A 27,490-nucleotide genomic window follows, 5' to 3' on the forward strand; every position below is an offset into this window, starting at 1 on the left:
AGACAGAGAGGCAGAGTGGTAGAGACAGAGACAGGGAGTGGTAGAGACAGAGAGACAGAGAGGTAGAGACAGAGAGACAGAGAGGTAGAGACAGAGAGACAGAGAGGTAGAGACAGAGTGGTAGAGACAAAGAGAGTGGTAGAGACAGAGAGGCAGAGTGGTAGAGACAGAGTAGAGACAGAGTGGTAGAGACAGAGAGGTAGAGAGAGAGACAGAGAGGTAGAGACAGAGTGGTAGAGACAGAGAGGTAGAGACAGAGAGGTAGAGACAGAGTGGTAGAGACAGAGAGGTAGAGACAGAGAGACAGAGTGGTAGAGACAGAGAGACAGAGAGGTAGAGACAGAGTGGTAGAGACAAAGAGAGTGGTAGAGACAGAGAGACAGAGTGGTAGAGACAGAGTAGAGACAGAGTGGTAGAGACAGAGAGACAGAGAGGTAGAGAGAGAGACAGAGAGGTAGAGACAGAGTGGTAGAGACAGAGAGGTAGAGACAGAGTGGTAGAGACAGAGAGGTAGAGACAGAGAGACAGAGAGGTAGAGACAGAGAGGTAGAGACAGAGTGGTAGAGACAAAGAGAGTGGTAGAGACAGAGAGGCAGAGTGGTAGAGACAGAGTAGAGACAGAGTGGTAGAGACAGAGAGGTAGAGAGAGAGACAGAGAGGTAGAGACAGAGTGGTAGAGACAGAGAGGTAGAGACAGAGAGGTAGAGACAGAGTGGTAGAGACAGAGAGGTAGAGACAGAGAGACAGAGTGGTAGAGACAGAGTGGTAGAGACAGAGTAGAGACAGAGAGGTAGAGACAGAGAGACAGAGTGGTAGAGACAGAGTGGTAGAGACAGAGTGGTAGAGACAGAGTAGAGACAGAGTGGTAGAGACAGAGAGGTAGAGACAGAGAGACAGAGTGGTAGAGACAGAGTGGTAGAGACAGAGAGGTAGAGACAGAGACAGTGTGGTAGAGACAGAGAGACAGGGAGTGGTAGAAACAGAGACAGAGTGGTAGAGGTACGGATACGGATACAAATGATTTATTCAATAAGGCCATGGCCCCTTATGAAGGGGGTACAGTGAGCAATAATTCACAACAATAAAGGCATACTACCAACAGTACACGTCAGTAATGTTCAACTACAAGCTGATAGTACACAACAAATAATAATTAACTACATAATGCATTGCATATTTTAAACGCTTTATACAAGTAAACAGCAAACTTTTATAATGGTTTCGCTTGGTGATGACATCAGCAAAACAAGTCTAAATGAAGTTGGGCGTGTGTAATATTTTTGTGGAATTAACTGAAATCTAAGGTTTTCCAAAACAGGGCAGCATAACACAAAATGAAGTTCAGTTTCTTCAGCACATCTACATAATGGACAAATAAGATCACAAACACTGAACTTACGATAAGGAAGACAATGCATTAAGATGTCGGAAATCCCTAATCTGAACCTTGTCGTGATGTATTTTAAATGCCTATCCATTTTCATTGATAAATAAGTTGGAATAGAATGCATATAATTGAACTGCTTATAAAGCCTGAAACGATTGCTTTCTTGAACATGATCTGACCATTCTTGCCATCTACAATCAATTAATCTTGTATGAAGCACGCGGATAAATCCATTTATGTCGCCTACCCCCTGCTGTAACCAAACATAACCAAACCCCAGTTCATTTAACCTAACCCTAACTTTTGACACCCAGTTTACCTTACCCCTAGAGTCTAGATCATATAACATGTTATAAGCTTTTTTCGGTAGCCTTGAATTTTCCATTTGTGTTATTTTTAACCAATATCTAATACATCTTACTGCGGAATTGAGATAGATTGGATACCTATTCGTCTCACCATAGATTAAATCATTTGGTGTTTTCATTGTGACTCCAAGAAACTTTTTTAGTGCAAATAGATGGACATTCTCACAACAAGCAGCAGCATTAGAAAGACCCCAAATCTCTGCTCCATACTGAACAATGGGCTGTACTTGTGAGTCAAACAGTTTCATAAATAGATCTAAAGAATGATTTTCTACACTTGACAGTTTTTGCATAATACAAAGTAATGCGTGCTTGGCTCTACTTGCAAGATCTTTACATGCAACCGTGAAACTCAATTTGGTTGAAAAATATATACCTACGTATTTATAAGCATTCACTACGGGCATCATTATCCCATTATATACCCATCTTTCCCTCATTCCTAAATATCCACCTTTTCTAAAAACAATTATATTACTTTTTGACATGTTTACTTTCAACTGAAGTGATTGTGCAGCTCTAGATAGACTATTTAATTGAATTTGCAGACTAACAACAGTTTCAGACATTAACACGGCATCATCAGCTAAAAGAAAGAGTGGTAGAGACAGAGTGGTAGAGACAGAGAGACAGGGAGTGGTAGAGACAGAGACAGAGTGGTAGAGACAGAGACAGAGTGGTAGAGACAGAGACAGAGTGGCTGAGACAGAGACAGAGTGGTAGAGACAGAGAGACAGAGTGGTAGAGACAGAGACAGAATGGTAGAGACAGAGAGTGGTAGAGACAGAGTTGTAGAGACAGAGAGACAGAGTTGTAGAGACAGAGTGGTAGAGACAGAGAGACAGAGTGGTAGAGACAGAGAGACAGAGTGGTAGAGACAGAGAGACAGAGTGGTAGAGACAGAGTGGTAGAGACAGAGAGACAGAGTGGTAGAGACAGAGTGGTAGAGACAGAGAGACAGAGTTGTAGAGACAGAGTGGTAGAGACAGAGAGACAGAGTGGTAGAGACAGAGTGGTAGAGACAGAGAGACAGAGTGGTAGAGACAGAGAGACAGAGTGGTAGAGACAGAGACAGGGAGTGGTAGAGACAGAGTGGTAGAGACAGAGACAGAGTGGTAGAGACAGAGTGGTAGAGAAAGAGTGGTAGAGACAGAGAGACAGAGTGGTAGAGACAGAGACAGAGTGGTAGAGACAGAGAGTGGTAGAGACAGAGACAGAGTGGTAGAGACAGAGTGGTAGAGACAGAGAGACAGAGAGTGGTAGAGACAGAGACAGAGTGGTAGAGACAGAGAGTGGTAGAGACAGAGACAGTGGTAGAGACAGAGACAGAGTGGTAGAGACAGAGAGACAGGGAGACAGAGACAGAGTGGTAGAGACAGAGACAGAGTGGTAGAGACAGAGAGACAGGGAGACAGAGACAGAGTGGTAGAGACAGAGAGACAGAGAGTGGTAGAGACAGAGACAGAGTGGTAGAGACAGAGAGACAGGGAGACAGAGACAGAGTGGTAGAGACAGAGAGTGGTAGAGACAGAGACAGAGTGGTAGAGACAGGGAGTGGTAGAGACAGAGACAGAGTGGTAGAGACAGAGAGTGGTAGAGACAGAGACAGAGTGGTAGAGACAGAGAGACAGAGTGGTAGAGACAGGGAGTGGTAGAGACAGAGACAGAGTGGTAGAGACAGACAGACAGAGTGGTAGAGACAGAGAGTGAGAGAGACAGAGTGGTAGAGACAGAGAGTGGTAGAGACAGACAGACAGAGTGGTAGAGACAGGGAGTGGTAGAGACAGAGACAGAGTGGTAGAGACAGACAGACAGAGTGGTAGAGACAGGGAGTTACCGGGTAGAGACACAGAGAGACAGTGGTAGAGACAGAGACAGTGTATCAGGCACACAGAAACAGATACATATGTATGTGTAGTGAAGCACATAGTGTTATCTTCTTCTCGTTTGTTAGAACTCTGATCCTGATTCCAGAGGTGTAAGGTTGGGGAGTGATACTGATAGAAACAGACAGAGAGACAGGTGGACAGAGTTTATTGTTTTTGAGAGATAAAAACTGAGAGAAGGAGAGAGAGAGAGAGAGAGAGAGAGAGAGGGGGGGGGGGGGGCGTGTGTGTGTGTGTGGTGGGTGTGGGGGTGGGGGGGGGGGGGCAGAAGGAGAGAGGTCAGTGAACAATGAACAACTTCAGTGTCATCAGCAGTGAACACACTGTTTGATGTGGGGAGAGGTTAGTGAACAATGAACAACTTCAGTGTCAGCAGTGAACACACTGTTTGATGTGGGGAGAGGTTAGTGAACAATGAACAACTTCAGTGTCATCAGCAGTGAACACACTGTTGATGTGGGGAGAGGTTAGTGAACAATGAACAACTTCAGTGTCAGCAGTGAACACACTGTTTGATGTGGGGAGAGGTTAGTGAACAATGAACAACTTCAGTGTCATCAGCAGTGAACACACTGTTTGATGTGGGGAGAGGTTAATGAACAATGAACAACTTCAGTGTCAGCAGTGAACACACTGTTTGATGTGGGGAGAGGTTAATGAACAATGAACAACTTCAGTGTCATCAGCAGTGAACACACTGATGTGGGGAGAGGTCAGTGAACAATGAACAACTTCAGTGTCATCAGCAGTGAACACACTGATGTGGGGAGAGGTTAATGAACAATGAACAACTTCAGTGTCATCAGCAGTGAACACACTGATGTGGGGAGAGGTTAGTGAACAATGAACAACTTCAGTGTCATCAGCAGTGAACACACTGTTTGATGTGGGGAGAGGTTAATGAACAATGAACAACTTCAGTGTCATCAGCAGTGAACACACTGTTTGATGTGGGGAGAGGTTAGTGAACAATGAACAACTTCAGTGTCATCAGCAGTGAACACACTGTTTGATGTGGGGAGAGGTTAGTGAACAATGAACAACTTCAGTGTCATCAGCAGTGAACACACTGATGTGGGGAGAGGTTAATGAACAATGAACAACTTCAGTGTCAGCAGTGAACACACTGTTTGATGTGGGGAGAGGTTAGTGAACAATGAACAACTTCAGTGTCATCAGCAGTGAACACACTGATGTGGGGAGAGGTTAATGAACAATGAACAACTTCAGTGTCATCAGCAGTGAACACACTGTTTGATGTGGGGAGAGGTCAGTGAACAATGAACAACTTCAGTGTCATCAGCAGTGAACACACTGATGTGGGGAGAGGTTAGTGAACAATGAACAACTTCAGTGTCATCAGCAGTGAACACACTGATGTGGGGAGAGGTTAATGAACAATGAACAACTTCAGTGTCATCAGCAGTGAACACACTGATGTGGGGAGAGGTTAGTGAACAATGAACAACTTCAGTGTCATCAGCAGTGAACACACTGATGTGGGGAGAGGTTAATGAACAATGAACAACTTCAGTGTCATCAGCAGTGAACACACTGATGTGGGGAGAGGTTAATGAACAATGAACAACTTCAGTGTCATCAGCAGTGAACATACTGTTTGATGTGGGGACACATGGCTTGTTTTCTTTCATGAATGAAATGAAATCAACTGAAAACAAACAGAAAACTAGATTAAGACAACAACAATAACAATAAGACAACAACAACAAATTATTATTTGAATATGAGGCACACTGTTGCGACAAGCAGGTTTTATCAGTTAAAAAAAGAAAAGAAAAATCCACGCCCAGTTTAGTTCTGATCATGTAGTTTTTGTTTGCTAAGAGATAGATAGACGGCTGTGAATACATGCGTGTGTCTGGACACGGCTGTGCATCTATGTGTGTGCAGCCTGCATTCACCGCCACACCATCACAGGATTCCTCTGTTGTGTTGGGGGGTACAGTGTGGGGTGGGTTTTTTGTTGATGTTGTTTTGGGAGGGTGGGGGGGAGATGGGGGGGGGGGGTGCAGTTGGGGAGACATTGTGGGGGATGGTGTGAGTGGCGGTGTGGGATGGTGGTATGGGTGGGTGTTGGTGATATTGTGTTGTGGGTGTGGTGTTGTGGGGTGGGCGTACCTGTGTGTTTTTTGGTGGAGTCCACATGAGCTATAGCATGCTCAGTGTGTGTGTTGCCAGTGCCTGCAGGTGTGTTGCCAGTGCCTGCAGGTGGTGATTTCTGTGTTTGAAGTGATCATCTTGTGTTTTGTCAACATTGTCAGTTCAGGTGGTGATTTCTGTGTTTGAAGTGATCATCTTGTGTTTTGTCAACATTGTCAGTTCAGGTGGTGATTTCTCTGTTTGAAGTGATCATCTTGTGTTTTGCCAACGTCAGTTCAGGTGGTGATTTCTGTGTTTGAAGTGATCATCTTGTGTTTTGTCAACGTCAGTTCAGGTGGTGATTTCTGTGTTTGAAAGGATTTCTGTGTTTTTGTCAGCATTGTCAGTTGAGGTGTGACCACAGGTTGGTGACAACCACAATCTGTACAGGTGTTTCTTCAGTATCACTTGTGATGTTATGTCAACACAGGGTAGTGACAACCAGTCTGTACAGGTGTTTTTTCAGTATCACTTGTGATGTTTTGTCAGCACAGGGTAGTGACAACCAGTCTGTACAGGTGTTTCTTCAGTATCACTTGTGATGTTATGTCAACACAGGGTGGTGACAACCACAATCTGTACAGGTGTTTTTTCAGTATCACTTGTGATGTTTTGTCAACACAGGGTAGTGACAACCAGTCTGTACAGGTGTTTCTTTAGTATCACTTGTGATGTTTTGTCAACACAGGGTGGTGACAACCACAATCTGTACAGGTGTTTTTTCAGTATCACTTGTGATGTTTTGTCAACACAGGGTAGTGACAACCAGTCTGTACAGGTGTTTCTTTAGTATCACTTGTGATGTTTTGTCAACACAGGGTAGTGACAACCAGTCTGTACAGGTGTTTCTTTAGTATCACTTGTGATGTTTTGTCAACACAGGGTGGTGACAACCAGTCTGTACAGGTGTTTCTTTAGTATCACTTGTGATGTTTTGTTGCCTCAGCAGAATGTCCTGTTTGCTTACTATAGGTATTTGACTAGATGTTTAGTTGTCATTCCTTTTGCACTGCTGCTGGTATTTAGGTAGATGTTTAGCTATCGTTCTGTTTGCCATCCTGCTTGTATTTGGGTGGATATTTAGTTATTCATTTTGCACTACTGCTTGTACTTAGGTAGATACTAGATGTTTAGCTATTGTTCTTTTTGCACTGCTGCTCGTAATTAGGTAGATGTTTAGCTGTCATATCTTTTGCACTGCTGCTTGTATTTAGGTAGATATTTAGCTATCATTCCTTCTTCCATCCTGTTGGTATTCAGGTCGATGTTTAGCTATCATTCCATTTGCACTGCTGTTGGTATTCAGGTAGATGTTTAGCTATCATTCCTTTTGCACTGCTGTTGGTATTTAGGTAGATGTTTAGCTATCATTCCTTTTGCACTGCTGTTGGTATTCAGGTCGATGTTTAGCTATCATTCCTTTTGCACTGCTGTTGGTATTCAGGTAGATGTTTAGCTATCATTCCTTTTGCACTGCTGTTGGTATTCAGGTAGATGTTTAGCTATCATTCCTTTTGCACTGCTGTTGGTATTCAGGTAGATGTTTTGCTATCATATCTTTTGCACTACTGTTGGTATTTAGGTAGATGTTTAGCTATCATTCCTTTTGTACTGCTGCTTGTATTTAGGTAGATGTTTAGCTATCATATCTTTTGCAGTACTGTTGGTATTCAGGTCGATGTTTAGTTGTCATATCATTTGCACTACTGTTGGTATTTAGGTAGAAGTTTAGCTATTGTTCCATATGCACTGCTGCTTGTATATAGGTAGATGTTGAGCTATCATTCCTTTTGCATTTCTTCTGTTATTTAGGTAGATGTTTAGCTATCATTCCTTTTGTACTGCTGCTTGTATTTAGGTAGATGTTTAGCTATCATATCTTTTGCTTCACTGTTGGTATTTAGGTAGATGTTTAGCTATCATTCCTTTTGCACTGCTGCTTGTATTTAGGTAGATGTTTTGCTATCATTCCTATTGTACTGCTGCTTGTATTTAGGTAGATGTTTAGCTATCATTCCTTTTGCACTGCTGCTTGTAATTCGGTGGATGCTTAGCTATCATTCCTTTTGCACTACTGTTATTTAGGTAGATGTTTAGCTGTAATTCCTTTTGCACTACTGTTATTTAGGTAGATGTTTAGCTATCATTCCTTTTGCACTGCTGCTTGTAATTCGGTAGATGTTTAGCTATCATTCCTTTTGCACTACTGTTATTTAGGTAGATGTTTAGCAATCATTCCTTTTGCACTACTGTTATTTAGGTAGATGTTTAGCTATCATTCCTTTTGTTGCACTACTGTTATTTAGGTAGATGTTTAGCTATCATTCATTTTGCACTGCTATTGTAATTAGGTAGATGTTTAGCTATCATTCCTTTTGTACTACTGTTATTTGGGTAGATGTTTAGCTGTCATTTCTTTTGCACTACTGTTATTTAGGTAGATGTTTAGCTATCATTCATATTGCACTTTTGCTGGTATTTAGGTAGATGTTTAGCTATCATTCATTTTGCACTGCTATTGGTATTTAGGTAGATGTTTAGCTATCATTCCTTTTGTACTACTGTTATTTAGGTAGATGTTTAGCTGTCAGTCCTTTTGTTGCACTACTGTTATTTAGGTAGATGTTTAGCTATCATTTCTTTTGCACTACTGGTATTTAGGTAGATGTTTAGCTATCATTCATATTGCACTTTTGCTGGTATTTAGGTAGATGTTTAGCTATCATTCCTTTCGTACTACTGCTGGTATTTAGGTGGATAATATTTAGGGAGATGGCTGCAGTGTTATTGGAAAATTTTACTCCAAACAGCCGAGGATCGTTTTGAATGTAACTAAAACAAACATGCAATGCAAAACATGGGTTGAAATATTATTTCTGAAGTTGTTTTCAGCAGGTCTTCACTTCAATCCTGTGACACCACTCTGTGTGTCACATGGAGAAACATCACAATCCTGTGACACCACACTGTGTGTCACATGGAGAAACATCACAATCCTGTGACACCACTCTGTGTGTCATGTGGAGAAACTTACACAATCCTGTGACACCACACTGTGTGTCATGTGGAGAAACATCACAATCCTGTGACACCACTCTGTGTGTCATGTGGAGAAACATCACAATCCTGTGACACCACTCTGTGTGTCATGTGGAGAAACATCACAATCCTGTGACACCACTCTGTGTGTCATGTGGAGAAACATCACAATCCTGTGACACCACTCTGTGTGTCACATGGAGAAACATCACAATCCTGTGACACCACTCTGTGTCACGTGGAGAAACATCACAATCCTGTGACACCACTCTGTGTGTCACATGGAGAAACATCACAATCCTGTGACACCACACTGTGTGTCACATGGAGAAACATCACATTCCTGTGACACCACACTGTGTGTCATGTGGAGAAACATCACAATCCTGTGACACCACACTGTGTGTCATGTGGAGAAACATCACAATCCTGTGACACCAGACTGTGTGTCATGTGGAGAAACATCACAATCCTGTGACACCACACTGTGTGTCATGTGGAGAAACAACACAATCCTGTGACACCACACTGTGTGTCACGTGGAGAAACATCACAATCCTGTGACACCACTCTGTGTGTCACATGGAGAAACATCACAATCCTGTGACACCACACTGTGTGTCACATGGAGAAACATCACAATCCTGTGACACCACACTGTGTGTCATGTGGAGAAACATCACAATCCTGTGACACCACACTGTGTGTCATGTGGAGAAACATCACATTCCTGTGAGACCACTTTGTGTGTCACATGGAGAAACATCACAATCTTGTGACACCACACTGTGTGTCATGTGGAGAAACATCACAATCCTGTGAGACCACACTGTGTGTCATGTGGAGAAACATCACAATCCTGTGAGACCACTCTGTGTGTCACATGGAGAAACATCACAATGCTGTGACACCACACTGTGTGTCACATGGAGAAACATCACAATCCTGTGAGACCACACTGTGTGTCATGTGGAGAAACATCACAATCCTGTGACACCACACTGTGTGTCATGTGGAGAAACATCACAATGCTGTGACACCACACTGTGTGTAAACATCACAATCCTGTGAGACCACTCTGAGTGTAAACATCACAATCTTGTGAGACCACACTGAGTGTAAACATCACAATCCTGTGAGACCACACTGAGTGTAAACATCACAATCCTGTGAGACCACTGAGTGTAAACATCACAATCCTGTGACACCACACTGTGTGTTAACATCACAATCCTGTGACACCACACTGAGTGTAAACATCACAATCCTGTGAGACCACTGAGTGTAAACATCACAATCCTGTGACACCACACTGAGTGTAAACATCACAATCCTGTGACACCACACTGAGTGTAAACATCACAATCCTGTGAGACCACTCTGAGTGTAAACATCACAATCCTGTGACACCACACTGAGTGTAAACATCACAATCCTGTGACACCACACTGAGTGTAAACATCACAATCATGTGACACCACAGAGTGTAAACATCACAATCCTGTGACAGTACTCATCGAGAGGGAGGTGACAGAATGGTAAGACGTTTATCTGTCAATACAATGTCAGTGAGTGTATGGGTTGAATTCGGGTCTAACCCATTCTCCCAAGTTTGACACAAAAATCAAACTGAGCGTCTAGTCATTCGGATAAGACAATAAACCAAGGTCCCGTGTGCAGCACGCACTTGGCGCATTGGAAAAGAACCCATGGCAATGTAAGTGTTGTCCTCTGGCAAAACTCTAGATGAAATCCACTGTGATAGGTACACATTTATGTGTGGATACACTCAGTCAGGTATGTGGTGATGTTGGGTCATGCTGCAGTCAGGTATGTGGTGATGTTGGGTCATGCTGCAGTCAGGTATGTGGTGATGTTGGGTCATGCTGCAGTCAGGTATGCGGTGATGTTGGGTCATGCTGCAGTCAGGTATGTGGTGATGTTGGGTCATGCTGCAGTCAGGTATGTGGTGATGTTGGGTCATGCTGCAGTCAGGTATGTGGTGATGTTGGGTCATGCTGCAGTCAGGTATGTGGTGATGTTGGGTCATGCTGCAGTCAGGTATGTGGTGATGTTGGGTCATGCTGCAGTCAGGTATGTGGTGATGTTGGGTCATGCTGCAGTCAGGTATGCGGTGATGTTGGGTCATGCTGCAGTCAGGTATGTGGTGATGTGGCCTATATGGATGTGTCTGAACACAGTTATGCCTCCTTGAGAAAAAGAGGTCGAGGAGGAGCAGGAAAAAAAAAAAAAAAAAAAATATATATATAATATATATAAATATATATATATATATATATATATATATATATATATATATATATATATATATATATATATATATATATATATATATATCGTTGATATTTTTAACAGATAACCAGACCCTTCCAAACTGGTTTTTCCAGTCACCCAGGAACTTGGAGTGGCAAAAAGATATAGTGTGTATTCAGAATGGGCTGGTTGTGAATCGTCTATTCGGAAATCTTGAAAGAGACTTCCCCCTTCGTGCAAATTCAACTCCCACATTGACACATTCACACCCACATCTGATCTCTCTCTCTCTCTCTCTCTCTCTCTCTCATCTAAGGATATGGAAAACAAAACAGGACTACACACACACACACACACACACTGAGTATTATTTACACTCATGGCAGTGCAGACACAGAGAGACACAGACATGCATACACATACATCGGTAAACACATGCTCACACACAATAATCATGTCCAAGCAGTCACTCACAATACACATGATTACCTCCCCCCCCCCCCATACGCTCATACACCTATGCTCATGCACCTATACACACACACACACACACTCAACTGGTCACACACACACACACGCACGCACGCACGCACGCGCGCGTGTGCGCGCATACACACACACACACACACACACCAAAACAACATAGAAAAGATAAATGTATCTAATGCAATATGAGTAGGTAGCACTGTACACTGTGACCTATCTCTTGTACAATCTGCATGAGGAATTGATCAGACCACAGAGTGCTGTGTGCAATATGTGTGCTGTGTGCAATATGTGTGAGGAATGGATCGGACCACACAGTGCTGTGTGCAATATGTGTGAGGAATGGATCAGACCACAGAGTGCTGTGTGCAATATGTGTGCTGTGTGTAATATGTGTGAGGAATGGATCAGACCACAGAGTGCTGTGTGCAATATGTGTGAGGAATGGATCGGACCACAGAGTGCTGTGTGCAATATGTGTGCTGTGTGCAATATGCGTGCTGTGTGCAATATGCGTGAGGAATGGATCAGACCACAGAGTGCTGTGTGCAATATGTGTGAGGAATGGATCGGACCACAGAGTGCTGTGTGCAATATGTGTGCTGTGTGCAATATGTGTGCTGTGTGCAATATGCGTGAGGAATGGATCAGACCACAGGGGGCTGTGTGCAATATGTGTGCTGTGTGCAATATGCGTGAGGAGTGGTTTGGACCACAGAGTGCTTTGTGCAATATGTGTGCTGTGTGCAATATGCGTGAGGAATTGATCGGACCACAGAGTGCTGTGTGCAATATGTGTGCTGTGTGCAATATGTGTGCTGTGTGCAATATGCGTGAGGAATGGATCAGACCACAGGGGGCTGTGTGCAATATGTGTGCTGTGTGCAATATGCGTGAGGAGTGGTTTGGACCACAGAGTGCTTTGTGCAATATGTGTGCTGTGTGCAATATGCGTGAGGAATGGATCGGACCACAGAGTGCTGTGTGCAATATGTGTGCTGTGTGCAATATGCGTGAGGAATGGATCGGACCACAGAGTGCTGTGTGCAATATGTGTGCTGTGTGCAATATGCGTGAGGAATGGTTTGGACCACAGAGTGCTGTGTGCAATATGTGTGCTGTGTGCAATATGCGTGAGGAATGGATTGGACCACAGAGTGCTGTGTGCAATATGCGTGAGGAATGGATCAGACCACAGAGTGCTGTGTGCAATATGTGTGAGGAATGGATCGGACCACAGAGTGCTGTGTGCAATATGAGTGCTGTGTGCAATATGCGTGAGGAATGGATCGGACCACAGAGTGCTGTGTGCAATATGCGTGAGGAATGGATCAGACCACAGAGTGCTGTGTGCAATATGTGTGAGGAATGGATCGGACCACAGAGTGCTGTGTGCAATATGCGTGAGGAATTGATCAGACCACACAGAGCTGTGCAGCCTATATGGCTTGATTGATGTATATATTTTGCATCTGATGATAGGGGAAGGGAGATAAGGAAGAGAGAGAGAGTGTGTGTGTGTTACATGTCGTGACATCACTGACAGTGAAGTGTGTGTGTTACAGGTCATACCATCACTGACAGTGAAGTGTGTGTGTTACAGGTCGTGACATCACTGGCAGTGAAGTGTGTGTTACAGATTGTGACATCACTGACAGTGAAGTGTGTGTGTTACAGGTCGTGACATCACTGACAGTGAAGTGTATGTGTTACATGTCGTGACATCACTGACAGTGAAGTGTGTGTGTTACAGGTCATGACATCACTGACAGTGAAGTGTGTGTTACAGGTCGTGACATCACTGACAGTGAAGTGTGTGTGTTACATGTCGTGACATCACTGACAGTGAAGTGTGTGTGTTACATGTCATGACATCACTGACAGTGAAGTGTGTGTGTTACATGTCATGACATCACTGACAGTGAAGTGTGTGTGTTACATGTCGTGACATCACTGACAGTGAAGTGTGTGTGTTACATGTCGTGACATCACTGACAGTGAAGTGTGTGTGTTACATGTCATGACTTCACTGACAGTGAAGTGTGTGTTACATGTCGTGACGTCACTGACAGTGAAGTGTGTGTGTTACATGTCATGACATCACTGACAGTGAAGTGTGTGTGTTACATGTGACATCACTGACAGTGAAGTGTGTGTGTTACATGTCATGACATCACTGACAGTGAAGTGTGTGTGTTACATGTGACATCACTGACAGTGAAGTGTGTGTTACAGGTCATGACATCACTGACAGTGAAGTGTGTGTTACAGGTCGTGACATCACTGACAGTGAAGTGTGTGTTACAGATTGTGACATCACTGACAGTGAAGTGTGTGTGTTACAGGTTGTGACATCACTGACAGTGAAGTGTGTGTGTGTTACAGATCGTGACATCACAGACAGTGAAGTGTGTGTGTTACAGGTTGTGACATCACAGACAGTGAAGTATGTGTGTTACAGATCGTGACATCACTGACAGTGAAGTGTGTGTGTTACAAGTCATGGCATCACTGACAGTGAAGTGTGTGTTACAGATTGTGACAGCCTTACTGGAGGGGGGATGCAACCGTGACATCACAGACAATGCAGGACTGAAGGCTGAGGAACTGGCCGACCGCTGTGGTCACCAACACACTGCTGACGTCATCAGGGGCAAAGTATGTAGGGTCATCACCCTCTGTGTGTGTGTGTGTATGTGTGTGTGTGTGAGTGTGTGTGTGTGTGTAGGCATAGGTGTACATGTGTGTGTGTGTGTGTGTACGCATAAGTGTGTGTGTGTGTGTGCGTGTGTGTGTGTGTGTGTGAGTGTGTATAGGCATAGGTGTACATGTGTGTGTGTACGCATAAGTGTGTGTGTGTGTGTGTGTGTGTGTGTGTTCATTCCAAGTCCCCCATCACAGCCAGACCACAGTGAATTATCAATGTCACGTCGTCAGGAGACCACAATGAATTATCAGTGTCATGTCGTCAGGAGACCACAATGAATTATCAGTGTCAGGTCGTCAGGAGACCACAATGAATTATCAATGTCATGTCGTCAGGAGACCACACTGAATTATCAGTGTCATGTCGTCAGGAGACCACAATGAATTATCAATGTCACGTCGTCAGGAGACCACAATGAATTATCAGTGTCAGGTCGTCAGGAGACCACAATGAATTATCAATGTCATGTCGTCAGGAGACCACACTGAATTATCAGTGTCATGTCGTCAGGAGACCACAATGAATTATCAATGTCATGTCGTCAGGAGACCACACTGAATTATCAGTGTCATGTCGTCAGGAGACCACAATGAATTATCAATGTCACGTCGTCAGGAGACCACAATGAATTATCAGTGTCAGGTCGTCAGGAGACCACAATGAATTATCAATGTCATGTCGTCAGGAGACCACACTGAATTATCAGTGTCATGTCGTCAGGAGACCACAATGAATTATCAATGTCATGTCGTCAGGAGACCACACTGAATTATCAGTGTCATGTCGTCAGGAGACCACAATGAATTATCAATGTCATGTCGTCAGGAGACCACACTGAATTATCAGTGTCATGTCGTCAGGAGACCACAATGAATTATCAATGTCATGTCATCAGGAGACCACAGTGAATTATCAATGTCACGTCGTCAGGAGACCACAGTGAATTATCAATGTCACGTCGTCAGGAGACCACAGTGAATTATCAGTGTCACGTCGTCAGGAGACCACAGTGAAGCATCAGTGTCATGTCGTCAGGAGACCACAGTGAATTACTGTCATGTCGTCAGGAGACCACAGTGAATTATCAATGTCACGTCATCAGGAGACCACAGTGAAACATCAGTGTCATGTCATCAGGAGACCACAGTGAATTACTGTCACGTCGTCAGGAGACCACAGTGAATTATCAGTGTCAGGTCGTCAGGAGACCACAATGAATTATCAATGTCAGGTCGTCAGGAGACCACAGTGAATTATCAGTGTCACGTCGTCAGGAGACCACAGTGAATTATCAGTGTCAGGTCATCAGGAGGCCACAGTGAATTATCAATGTTAGGTGATGAGGCCACAGTGAATTATCAATGTTAGGTGATGAGGCCACAGTGAATTATCAATGTTAGGTGATGAGGCCACAGTGAATTATCAATGTTAGGTGATGAGGCCACAGTGAATTATCAATGTTAGGTGATGAGGCCACAGTGAATTATCAATGTCAGGTCATCAGGAGGCCACAGTGAATTATCAATGTTAGGTGATGAGGCCACAGTGAATTATCAATGTTAGGTGATGAGGCCACAGTGAATTATCAATGTTAGGTGATGAGACCACAGTGAATTATCAGTGTTAGGTCATCAGGAGGCCACAGTGAATTATCAATGTTAGGTGATGAGGCCACAGTGAATTATCAATGTTAGGTGATGAGGCCACAGTGAATTATCAATGTCAGGTCATCAGGAGGCCACAGTGAATTATCAATGTCAGGTCATCAGGAGGCCACAGTGAATTATCAATGTTAGGTGATGAGGCCACAGTGAATTATCAGTGTTAGGTGATGAGGCCACAGTGAATTATCAGTGTTAGGTCATCTGGAGGCCACAGTGAATTATCAGTGTTAGGTGATGAGGCCACAGTGAATTATCAGTGTTAGGTCATCAGGAGGCCACAGTGAATTATCAGTGTTAGGTGATGAGGCCACAGTGAATTATCAATGTAAGGTCATCAGGAGGCCACAGTGAATTATCAATGTCAGGTCATCAGGAGGCCACAGTGAATTATCAGTGTCAGGTCGTCAGGCGGCCACAATGAATTATCAGTGTTATGTAATCAGGAGGCCACAGTGAATTATCAATGTTAGGTCATGAGGAGGCCACAGTGAATTATCAATGTAAGGTCATCAGGAGGCCACAATGAATTATCAGTGTTAGGTGATGAGTCCACAGTGAATTATCAATGTTAGGTCATGAGGAGGCCACAGTGAATTATCAATGTAAGGTCGTCAGGAGGCCACAGTCAATTATCATTGTTAGGTCGTGAGGAGGCCACAGTCAATTATCATTGTTACGTCGTGAGGAGGCCACAGTGAATTATCAATATCAGGCCGTCATGCCACAATGAATTATCAATGTTCGGTCATTAGGCCACAGTGAATTCTCAACGTTCTGTCATGAGACTACAGTGACTTATCAATATTAGGTCGTCAGGAGGCCACAGTGACATCAATTTTTAGGTCGTGAGGAGGCCACAATGAATTATCAAAGTTAGGTCATCACCATGCCATTGTCATGTTGTTTAACCACAACTCCCATCACTTTACCATAGTCATGTTGTTTAACCACAACGCCCATCACTATGCCATAGTCATGTTGTTTAACTACAACACCCATCACTATGCCATAGTCATGTTGTTTAACCACAACACCCATCACTATGCCATAGTCATGTTGTTTAACTACAACACCCATCACTATGCCATAGTCATGTTGTTTAACCACAACACCCATCACTATGCCATAGTCATGTTGTTTAACTACAACACCCATCACTATGCCATAATCATGTTGTTTAACCACAACACCCATCACTTTACCATAGTCATGTTGTTTAACCACAACACCCATCACTATGCCATAGTCATGTTGTTTAACTACAACACACATCACTATGCCATAGTCATGTTGTTTAACTACAACACCCATCACTATGCCATAGTCATGTTGTTTAACCACAACACACATCACTTTACCATAGTCATGTTGTTTAACCACAACACCCATCACAATGCCATAGTCATGTTGTTTAACTACAACACATCACTATGACACAGTCATGTTGTTTAACCACAACACCCATCACTATGCCATAGTCATGTTGATGAACCACAACACCCATCACCATGCCATAGTCATGTTGTTTAACCATCTGCTGTCCAGTGCCGTAGTCATGTTGATGAACCATCTGCTGTCCAGTGCCATAGTCATGTTGATGAACCATCTGCTGTCCAGTGCCATAGTCATGTTGTTTAACCATCTGCTGTCCAGTGCCATAGTCATGTTGATGAACCATCTGCTGTCCAGTGCCATAGTCATGTTGTTTAACCATCTGCTGTCCAGTGCCATAGTCATGTTGATGAACCATCTGCTGTCCAGTGCCATAGTCATGTAGATGAACCATCTGCTGTCCAATGCCATAGTCATGTTGTTTAACTACAGCACACATCACTATGCCATAGTCATGTTGTTTAACCATCTGCTGTCCAATGCCATAGTCATGTTGATGAACCATCTGCTGTCCAGTGCCATAGTCATGTTGTTTAACCATCTGCTGTCCAATGCCATAGTCATGTTGATGAACCACAACACCCATCACCATGCCATAGTCATGTAGATGAACCATCTGCTGTCCAATGCCATAGTCATGTTGTTTAACCATCTGCTGTCCAGTGCCATAGTCATGTTGATGAACCATCTGCTGTCCAATGCCATAGTCATGTTGTTTAACCATCTGCTGTCCAATGCCAGGTGGACAGCATCCCACCACGTCCCACCCTCACCACCTCTCCACCCCCAAAAGTCAGGCCCCCCTCCCCCAAACATCCCCCGCCCCCACGGCGCCGACCGTCAGCCAACAGTTGTGTGTCCACCCAGCCAGGAGGGGTTGTGACTTCAGCCAGCAAGGTCGGGGCACCCCCTACCCCCTCCCCCAAACCCTCCTCATCCATCCCCCTCAGGGCTGAGGTGACAGGGGCGACCTCACAGCAAGTTGAGCGCTCAGTGTTGAGGGGGGCGACCTCACAGCAAGTTGAGCGCTCAGTGTTGAGGGGGACGACCTCAGAGCAAGTTCAGGCCTCAGCACATGCAGTGGATGGTGTACACAATGTGACTGGCACTGTGTTGGACCGTTCCATGTCTCTGGCCTCCGGTGAGTGAGGATGTTATGCTTCTGTCTATCCCTCCGCTTTTTTGGCTGTGGTGACCATGGTGGTGTGTGGAAAGAAGAGAGCTTTGTTGGCTGTGGTGATCATGGTGGTGTGTGGAAAGAGAGCTTTGTTGGCTGTGCTGACCATGGTGGTGTGTGGAAAGAAGAGAGCTTTGTTGGCTGTGGTGACCATGGTGGTGTGTGGAGAGCTTTGTTCGCTGTGCTGCTCAATGTGGTGTGTGGAAAGAGAGCTTTGTTGGCTGTGCTGATCAATGTGGTGTGTGGAAAGAGAGCTTTGTTGGCTGTGCTGATCAATGTGGTGTGTGGATAGAGAGCTTTGTTGGCTGTGGTGATCATGGTGGTGTGTGGATAGAGAGCTTTGTTGGCTGTGGTGATCATGGTGGTGTGTGGAAAGAGAGCTTTGTTGGCTGTGGTGATCATGGTGGTGTGTGGAAAGAGAGCTTTGTTGGCTGTGGTGATCATGGTGGTGTGTGGAAAGAAGAGAGCTTTGTTGGCTGTGGTGATCATGGTGGTGTGTGGAAAGAAGAAAGCTTTGTTGGCTGTGCTGATCATGGTGGTGTGTGGAAAGAAGAGAGCTTTGTTGGCTGTGCTGATCATGGTGGTGTGTGGAAAGAGAGCTTTGTTGGCTGTGGTGATCATGGTGGTGTGTGGAAAGAAGAGAGCTTTGTTGGCTGTGGTGATCATGGTGGTGTGTGGAAAGAGAGCTTTGTTGGCTATGCTGACCATGGTGGTGTGTGGAAAGAGAGCTTTGTTGGCTGTGGTGATCATGGTGGTGTGTGGAAAGAAGAGAGCTTTGTTGGCTGTGCTGACCATGGTGGTGTGTGGAAAGAGAGCTTTGTTGGCTGTGGTGATCATGGTGGTGTGTGGAAAGAGAGCTTTGTTGGCTGTGGTGATCATGGTGGTGTGTGGATAGAGAGCTTTGTTGGCTGTGGTGATCATGGTGGTGTGTGGATAGAGAGCTTTGTTGGCTGTGGTGATCATGGTGGTGTGTGGAAAGAAGAGAGCTTTGTTGGCTGTGGTGATCATGGTGGTGTGTGGATAGAGAGCTTTGTTGGCTGTGGTGATCATGGTGGTGTGTGGATAGAGAGCTTTGTTGGCTGTGGTGATCATGGTGGTGTGTGGAAAGAAGAGAGCTTTGTTGGCTGTGCTGATCATGGTGGTGTGTGGAAAGAGAGCTTTGTTGGCTGTGCTGATCATGGTGGTGTGTGGATAGAGAGCTTTGTTGGCTGTGGTGACCATGGTGGTGTGTGGAAAGAAGAGAGCTTTGTTGGCTGTGGTGATCATGGTGGTGTGTGGAAAGAGACCTTTGTTGGCTGTGGTGACCATGATGGTGTGTGGAAAGAGAGCTTTGTTGGCTGTGCTGACCATGGTGGTGTGTGGAAAGAGAGCTTTGTTGGCTGTGCTGATCATGGTGGTGTGTGGAAAGAGAGCTTTGTTGGCTGTGGTGATCATGGTGGTGTGTGGATAGAGAGCTTTGTTGGCTGTGCTGATCATGGTGGTGTGTGGAAAGAGAGCTTTGTTGGCTGTGGTGATCATGGTGGTGTGTGGAAAGAGAGCTTTGTTGGCTGTGGTGATCATGGTGGTGTGTGGATAGAGAGCTTTGTTGGCTGTGGTGATCATGGTGGTGTGTGGAAAGAAGAGAGCTTTGTTGGCTGTGCTGATCATGGTGGTGTGTGGAAAGAAGAGAGCTTTGTTGGCTGTGCTGATCATGGTGGTGTGTGGAAAGAGAGCTTTGTTGGCTGTGGTGACCATGGTGGTGTGTGGAAAGAGAGCTTTGTTGGCTGTGCTGACCATGGTGGTGTGTGGAAAGAAGCGAGCTTTGTTGGCTGTGGTGATCATGGTGGTGTGTGGAAAGAGAGCTTTGTTGGCTGTGGTGATCATGGTGGTGTGTGGAAAGAGAGCTTTGTTGGCTGTGCTGATCATGGTGGTGTGTGGAAAGAGAGCTTTGTTGGCTGTGCTGACCATGGTGGTGTGTGGAAAGAGAGCTTTGTTGGCTGTGGTGATCATGGTGGTGTGTGGAAAGAGAGCTTTGTTGGCTGTGGTGATCATGGTGGTGTGTGGAAAGAAGAGAGCTTTGTTGGCTGTGCTGATCATGGTGGTGTGTGGAAAGAAGAGAGCTTTGTTGGCTGTGCTGATCATGGTGGTGTGTGGAAAGAGAGCTTTGTTGGCTGTGGTGATCATGGTGGTGTGTGGAAAGAGAGCTTTGTTGGCTGTGGTGATCATGGTGGTGTGTGGAAAGAGAGCTTTGTTGGCTGTGGTGATCAATGTGGTGTGTGGAAAGAGCTTTGTTGGCTGTGGTGATCATGGTGGTGTGTGGATAGAGAGCTTTGTTGGCTGTGGTGATCATGGTGGTGTGTGGAAAGAGAGCTTTGTTGGCTGTGCTGACCATGGTGGTGTGTGGAAAGAGAGCTTTGTTGGCTGTGGTGATCATGGTGGTGTGTGGAAAGAAGAGAGCTTTGTTGGCTGTGGTGATCATGGTGGTGTGTGGAAAGAAGAGAGCTTTGTTGGCTGTGGTGACCATGGTGGTGTGTGGAAAGAGAGCTTTGTTGGCTGTGGTGATCATGGTGGTGTGTGGAAAGAGAGCTTTGTTGGCTGTGGTGATCATGGTGGTGTGTGGAAAGAAGAGAGCTTTGTTAGCTGTGCTGACCATGGTGGTGTGTGGAAAGAAGAGAGCTTTGTTGGCTGTGCTGATCATGGTGTTGTGTGGAAAGAAGAGAGCTTTGTTGGCTGTGGTGATCATGGTGGTGTGTGGAAAGAGAGCTTTGATGGCTGTGGTGATCATGGTGTTGTGTGGAAAGAGAGCTTTGTTGGCTGTGGTGATCATGGTGGTGTGTGGAAAGAGAGCTTTGTTGGCTGTGGTGATCAATGTGGTGTGTGGATAGAGAGCTTTGTTGGCTGTGGTGATCATGGTGGTGTGTGGATAGAGAGCTTTGTTGGCTGTGCTGATCAATGTGGTGTGTGGAAAGAGAGCTTTGTTGGCTGTGGTGATCATGGTGGTGTGTGGAAAGAAGAGAGCTTTGTTGGCTGTGGTGATCATGGTGGTGTGTGGAAAGAGAGCTTTGTTGGCTGTGGTGATCATGGTGGTGTGTGGAAAGAGAGCTTTGTTGGCTGTGGTGATCATGGTGGTGTGTGGAAAGAGAGCTTTGTTGGCTGTGCTGACCATGGTGGTGTGTGGATAGAGAGCTTTGTTGGCTGTGGTGATCATGGTGGTGTGTGGAAAGAAGAGAGCTTTGTTGGCTGTGGTGATCATGGTGGTGTGTGGAAAGATAGCTTTGTTGGCTGTGCTGACCATGGTGGTGTGTGGAAAGAAGAGAGCTTTGTTGGCTGTGGTGATCATGGTGGTGTGTGGAAAGAAGAGAGCTTTGTTGGCTGTGGTGATCATGGTGGTGTGTGGAAAGAGAGCTTTGTTGGCTGTGCTGATCATGGTGGTGTGTGGAAAGAGAGCTTTGTTGGCTGTGGTGATCATGGTGGTGTGTGGAAAGAAGAGAGCTTTGTTGGCTGTGGTGACCATCGTGGTGTGTGGAAAGAGAGCTTTGTTGGCTGTGGTGATCATGGTGGTGTGTGGAAAGAAGAGAGCTTTGTTGGCTGTGGTGACCATCGTGGTGTGTGGAAAGAAGAGAGCTTTGTTGGCTGTGGTGATCATGGTGGTGTGTGGAAAGAGAGCTTTGTTGGCTGTGCTGATCATGGTGGTGTGTGGAAAGAAGAGAGCTTTGTTGGCTGTGCTGATCATGGTGGTGTGTGGAAAGAAGAGAGCTTTGTTGGCTGTGGTGACCATGGTGGTGTGTGGAAAGAAGAGAGCTTTGTTGGCTGTGGTGATCATGGTGGTGTGTGGAAAGAAGAGAGCTTTGTTGGCTGTGGTGACCATCATGGTGTGTGGAAAGAAGAGAGCTTTGGGGGTTTGTGCAAGCAAATTTTTGTTTGGTTGCTTTGGGTCTCACCATGTCTCTCTCTCTCTGGAGAGAGACATATATATAGATCTATCGAGAAAGAGGGAGAAATCATGTGCATTCGTGTGTTTGTGTGAGTGAATGTGTGTATTTCTGTTTGTTTAAGACATATTTTTAAATTTTATGTTGTTATGTGTTTTGTTTTTGTGTAATACTATTTTTTGTGTTTGGTCTTGTTATTGGCTTCTGTGTGCATACACAATGTATGTAATAAAACAGTGTTTCAGTTGTCTGTGTGTGTTTGTGTGTGTGTGTGTGTGTGTGTGTGTGTGTGTGTGTGTGAACTATTACAAATTCATTTTTCTCTTGAAATACATAGTATATACACACATAATCTGGCTTGAAAATAGGAAGATATCAGTTTTGTTTATAAATTCTAATTATGATGACCATACACTTCTTTTACCGGCACAAAAAGCTATAAAGGTGCCAAAAATGTCAAGTTACCGATACATTTTTATATCTCAATCACAAAACTTGGCACATTTATCTGATACAGTGATTGATATCAGTCTTGTATGTGGGGGCTTTTTTGGTTAAAAAATGAAATATGTCTGCTTTGTATTGAAGTTATATTCTAGTACATGCTAGGATGAGCTGAATTCTACCAAGAACTGGAAAAACAATCTGAATGTGTTTTTGTTTTCTCCACTAATCTCACTGATCTAAGATAAAGCAAATCACTTTCAAAAGTATGGCTCAAGGCACAGAACGGCTGCACTGCTTCAAACTGTGTGTGAAGAACTTACACTCTCTACTTTCGCCCATGTTGCTTGTTGGTACAAATAATGCTGCAGTGTCTTTGCTAAAATGGTCCTGTTGGCTTTGACACTGAGTGCTGCATCAAGTGTTTTTGATCCTGTTGGCTTTGGCACTGAGTGTTGCATCAAGGGTTTGTTGTCGTGTTGGCTTTAGCTCTGAGTGTTGCATCAAGTGTTGTTTGTGGTCCTGTTGGCTTTGACACTGAGTGTTGCATCAAGTGTTTGTGATCCTGTTGGCTTTGGCACTGAATGTTGCATCAAGTGTTTGTGATCCTGTTGGCTTTGGCACTGAATGTTGCATCAAGTGTTTGTGATCCTGTTGGCTTTGGCACTGAGTGTTGCATCATGTGTTGTTTTTGGTCCTGTTGAATTTGACACTGAGTGTTGCATCAAGTGCTTTTTATCCTGTTGGCTTTGGCACTGAGTGTTGTATCAAGTGTTGTTTGTTGTCCTATTTGCTTTGACACTGAGTGTTGCATCAAGTGTTGTTTGTGGTCCTATTGGCTTTGACACTGAGTGTTGTATCATGTGTTTGTGGTCCTGTTGGCTTTGACACTGAGTGTTGTATCATGTGTTTGTGGTCCTGTTGGCTTTGATACTGAGTGTTGCATCAAGTGTTGTTTGTGATCCTATTTGCTTTGACACTGAGTGTTGCATCAAGTGTTGTTTGTGGTCCTATTGGCTTTGACACTGAGTGTTGTATCATGTGTTTGTGGTCCTGTTGGCTTTGATACTGAGTGATGCATCAAGTGTTTGTGATCCTGTTGGCTTTGACACTGAGTGTTGCATCAAGTGTTGTTTGTGGTCCTGTTGGCTTTGATACTGAGTGTTGTATCAAGTGTTGTTTGTGGTCCTGATGGCTTTGGCACTGAGTGTTGCATCAAGTGTTGTTTGTGGTCCTGTTGGCTTTGATACTGAGTGATGCATCAAGTGTTGTTTGTGGTCCTGTTGGCTTTGATACTGAGTGATGCATCAAGTGTTTGTGATCCTGTTGGCTTTGACACTGAGTGTTGCATCAAGTGTTGTTTGTGGTCCTGTTGGCTTTGATACTGAGTGTTGTATCAAGTGTTGTTTGTGGTCCTGATGGCTTTGATACTGAGTGTTGCATCAAGTGTTGTTTGTGGTCCTATTTGCTTTGACACTGAGTGTTGCATCAAGTGTTGTTTGTGGTCCTGTTGGCTTTGATACTGAGTGTTGTATCAAGTGTTGTTTGTGGTCCTGATGGCTTTGGCACTGAGTGTTGCATCAAGTGTTGGTTGTGATCCTGTTGGCTTTGGCACTTAATGTTGCATCAAGTGTTTGTGATCCTGTTGGCTTTGGCACTGAGTGTTGCATCAAGTGTTTGTGATCCTGTTGTCTTTGACACTGAACTGAGTGTTGCATCAAGTGTTTGTGATCCTGTTGGGTTTGGCACTGAGTGTTGCATCAAGTGTTGTTTGTGATCCTGTTGGCTTTGGCACTGAATATTGCATCAAGTGTTTGTGGGTCTGTTGGCTTTGGCACTGAGTGTTGCATCAAGTGTTGTTTGTGATCCTGTTGGCTTTGACACTGAGTGTTGCATCAAGTGTTCTTTGCGGTCCTGTTGGCTTTGGCACTGAGTGTTGCATCAAGTGTTTTTGATCCTGTTGGCTTTGGCACTGAGTGTTGCATCAAGTGTTCTTTGCGGTCCTGTTGGCTTTGGCACTGAGTGTTGCATCAAGTGTTCTTTGCGGTCCTGTTGGCTTTGGCACTGAGTGTTGCATCAAGTGTTCTTTGTGGTCCTGTTGGCTTTGGCACTGAGTGTTGCATCAAGTGTTCTTTGCGGTCCTGTTGGCTTTGGCACTGATTGGTGACCTATTAATAATGACCACTGAGTGGTGACCTGACTGGGGACCTCTGAGCAGTAGCATTTAAGTTTTGACCTCTGAGTGGTAACATGAGTGGTGACTGTGAGTGGTGACCTCTGAGTGGTGACCTGACTGGGGACCTCTGAGCAGTAGCATTTAAGTTTTGACCTCTGAGTGGTAACATGAGTGGTGACTGTGAGTGGTGACCTCTGAGTGGTGACCTTTGAGTGGTGACTGAGTGGTGACCCTAAACCTAACTTCTGAGTGGTGATCTCTGAGTAGTGACTTTGAGTTGTGACCTCTGAGTGGTGACCTCTGAGTAGTGACTGTGAGTGGTGACTGTGAGTGGTGACCTTTGAGTGGTGACCTCTGAGTAGTGACTGTGAGTGGTGACTGTGAGTGGTGACCTTTGAGTGGTGACCTCTGTGTGGTGACTGTGAGTGGTGACTTGAGTGGTGACCTTTGAGTGGTGAATGTGAGTGGTGACTGAGTGATGACTGAGTGGTGACTGTGAGTGGTGACCTCTGAGTGGTGACTGTGAGTGGTGACCTCTGAGTGGTGACTGTGAGTGGTTACCTCTGAGTGGTGACCTCTGAGTGATAACTGTGAGTGGTGACCTCTGAGTGGTGACTTTGGGTGGTGACTGAGTGGTGACTGTGAGTGGTGACCTCTGAGGGGTGACTATGAGTGGTGACTGAGTGATGACTGTGAGTGGTGACCTGTGAGTGGTTAATGTGAGTGGTGACCTGTGAGTGGTGACTTCTGAGTAGTGAATGTGAGTGGTGACTGTGAGTAGTGACCTCTGAGTAGTGACTGAGTGGTGACCTCTGAGTGGTGACCTCTGAGTGGTGACTGTGAGTAGTGACCTCTGAGTGGTGACCTCTGAGTGGTGACTGTGAGTAGTGACCTCTGAGTGGTGACCTCTGAGTGGTGACCTATGGTTTTAAAGGTGACTGTGAGTGGTGATGGTGGTGGTGTAGGAGGTGATGGTGATGGTGTAAGGGGTGAGGGTGGTAGTGATGGTGTTGCTGGGGGTGAGGGTGGTGATGGTGTTGTTGTTGTGCTTGCAGTGGCATCCTCTGCCTCCAGCTTTGGTTATTTTTCTCCTCACACTGCGGGACAGACACAGTTGGGTCAGTGATTGTTGTTATTGTTGTTGTTGTTGTTGGTGGTGGTGGTGGTGGTGGCGGCGACCGTGGGGATGGTGGTGGGGTGATGGTGGTGGGGGTGGTTATAGTGGTAGTGATGGTGTTGGGGATGGGGATGGTGGTGGTGGGGGTGGTTATAGTGGTAGTGATGGTGATGGGGATGGTGGGGGTGGAGGTGGTTATAGTGGTAGTGATGGTGTTGGTGATGGTGATGGGGATGAGGATAGTGGTGGTGGGGGTGGTTATAGTGGTAGTGATGGTGTTGGTGATGGGGATGGTGGTGGTGGGGGTGGTTATAGTGGTAGTGATGGTGTTGGTGATGGTGATGGGGATGAGGATAGTGGTGGTGGGGGTGGTTATAGTGGTAGTGATGGTGTTGGTGATGGTGATGGGGATGAGGATAGTGGTGGTGGGGGTGGTTATAGTGGTAGTGATGGTGTTGGTGATGGGGATGGTGGTGGTGGGGGTGGTTATAGTGGTAGTGATGGTGTTGGTGATGGTGATGGGGATGAGGATAGTGGTGGTGGGGGTGGTTATAGTGGTAGTGATGGTGTTGGTGATGGGGATGGTGGTGGTGGGGGTGGTTATAGTGGTAGTGATGGTGATGGGGATGGGGATGGTGGTGGTGGGGGTGGTTATAGTGGTAGTGATGGTGTTGGTGATGGGGATGGTGGTGGTGGGGGTGGTTATAGTGGTAGTGATGGTGTTGGTGATGGGGATGGTGGTGGTGGGGGTGGTTATAGTGGTAGTGATGGTGTTGGTGATGGGGATGGTGGTGGTGGGGGTGGTTATAGTGGTAGTGATGGTGTTGGTGATGGGGATGGTGGTGGTGGGGGTGGTTATAGTGGTAGTGATGGTGTTGGTGATGGGGATGGTGGTGGTGGGGGTGGTTATAGTGGTAGTGATGGTGTTGGTGATGGGTGGTGATGGTTATGGGGTCAAGGGTTGTGGTGGGGGTGGAGATGGGCTGGTTATTTTTCTCCATTTTTTTCCTCTCCATGCTGGACAGACATAAATGGGATAGATGGAAGTGGGTCCATACTTTCTGCCTTTTTTCCCCCTCTCTCTGTTTTTGTTGTTGATCATGTAGTGTTGTTCAGATTTTCATGTCTTACTCCCTCTACTTTTTGTCAATGTACACCTGTATTGTAAGGACTCGCTGATACAGTCATATAAAGGTATTTACCATCATCTGAACTTGATACAGTGACTGTACTGATCTAAAGTGTTACCATCATCTGAACTTGATACAGTGACTGTATTGCTCTATAGTGTTACCATCATCT

General features: G+C 45.2%; 1 protein-coding gene across 4 annotated transcripts in view; it reads left to right on the plus strand.

The window, feature by feature from the left end:
- The window catches only part of LOC143302129 (uncharacterized), an 82,042-nt gene that overhangs the window by 26,183 nt on the left and 28,369 nt on the right, over positions 1-27,490 (plus strand). For 3 of the 4 annotated variants that reach the window (XM_076616676.1, XM_076616677.1, XM_076616678.1), the window contains exons 4-6: positions 14,136-14,258; positions 18,105-18,504; positions 26,127-26,189. In XM_076616676.1, coding sequence (XP_076472791.1) covers positions 14,136-14,258; positions 18,105-18,504; positions 26,127-26,189 — 586 coding nt within the window. The remainder of the gene's footprint in view (positions 1-14,135; positions 14,259-18,104; positions 18,505-26,126; positions 26,190-27,490) is intronic. The other variant, XM_076616679.1, reaches the window with a different exon arrangement.

Source organism: Babylonia areolata, chromosome 28, assembly GCF_041734735.1.
Source record: "Babylonia areolata isolate BAREFJ2019XMU chromosome 28, ASM4173473v1, whole genome shotgun sequence".
Lineage (NCBI taxonomy): Eukaryota > Metazoa > Mollusca > Gastropoda > Neogastropoda > Buccinidae > Babylonia > Babylonia areolata.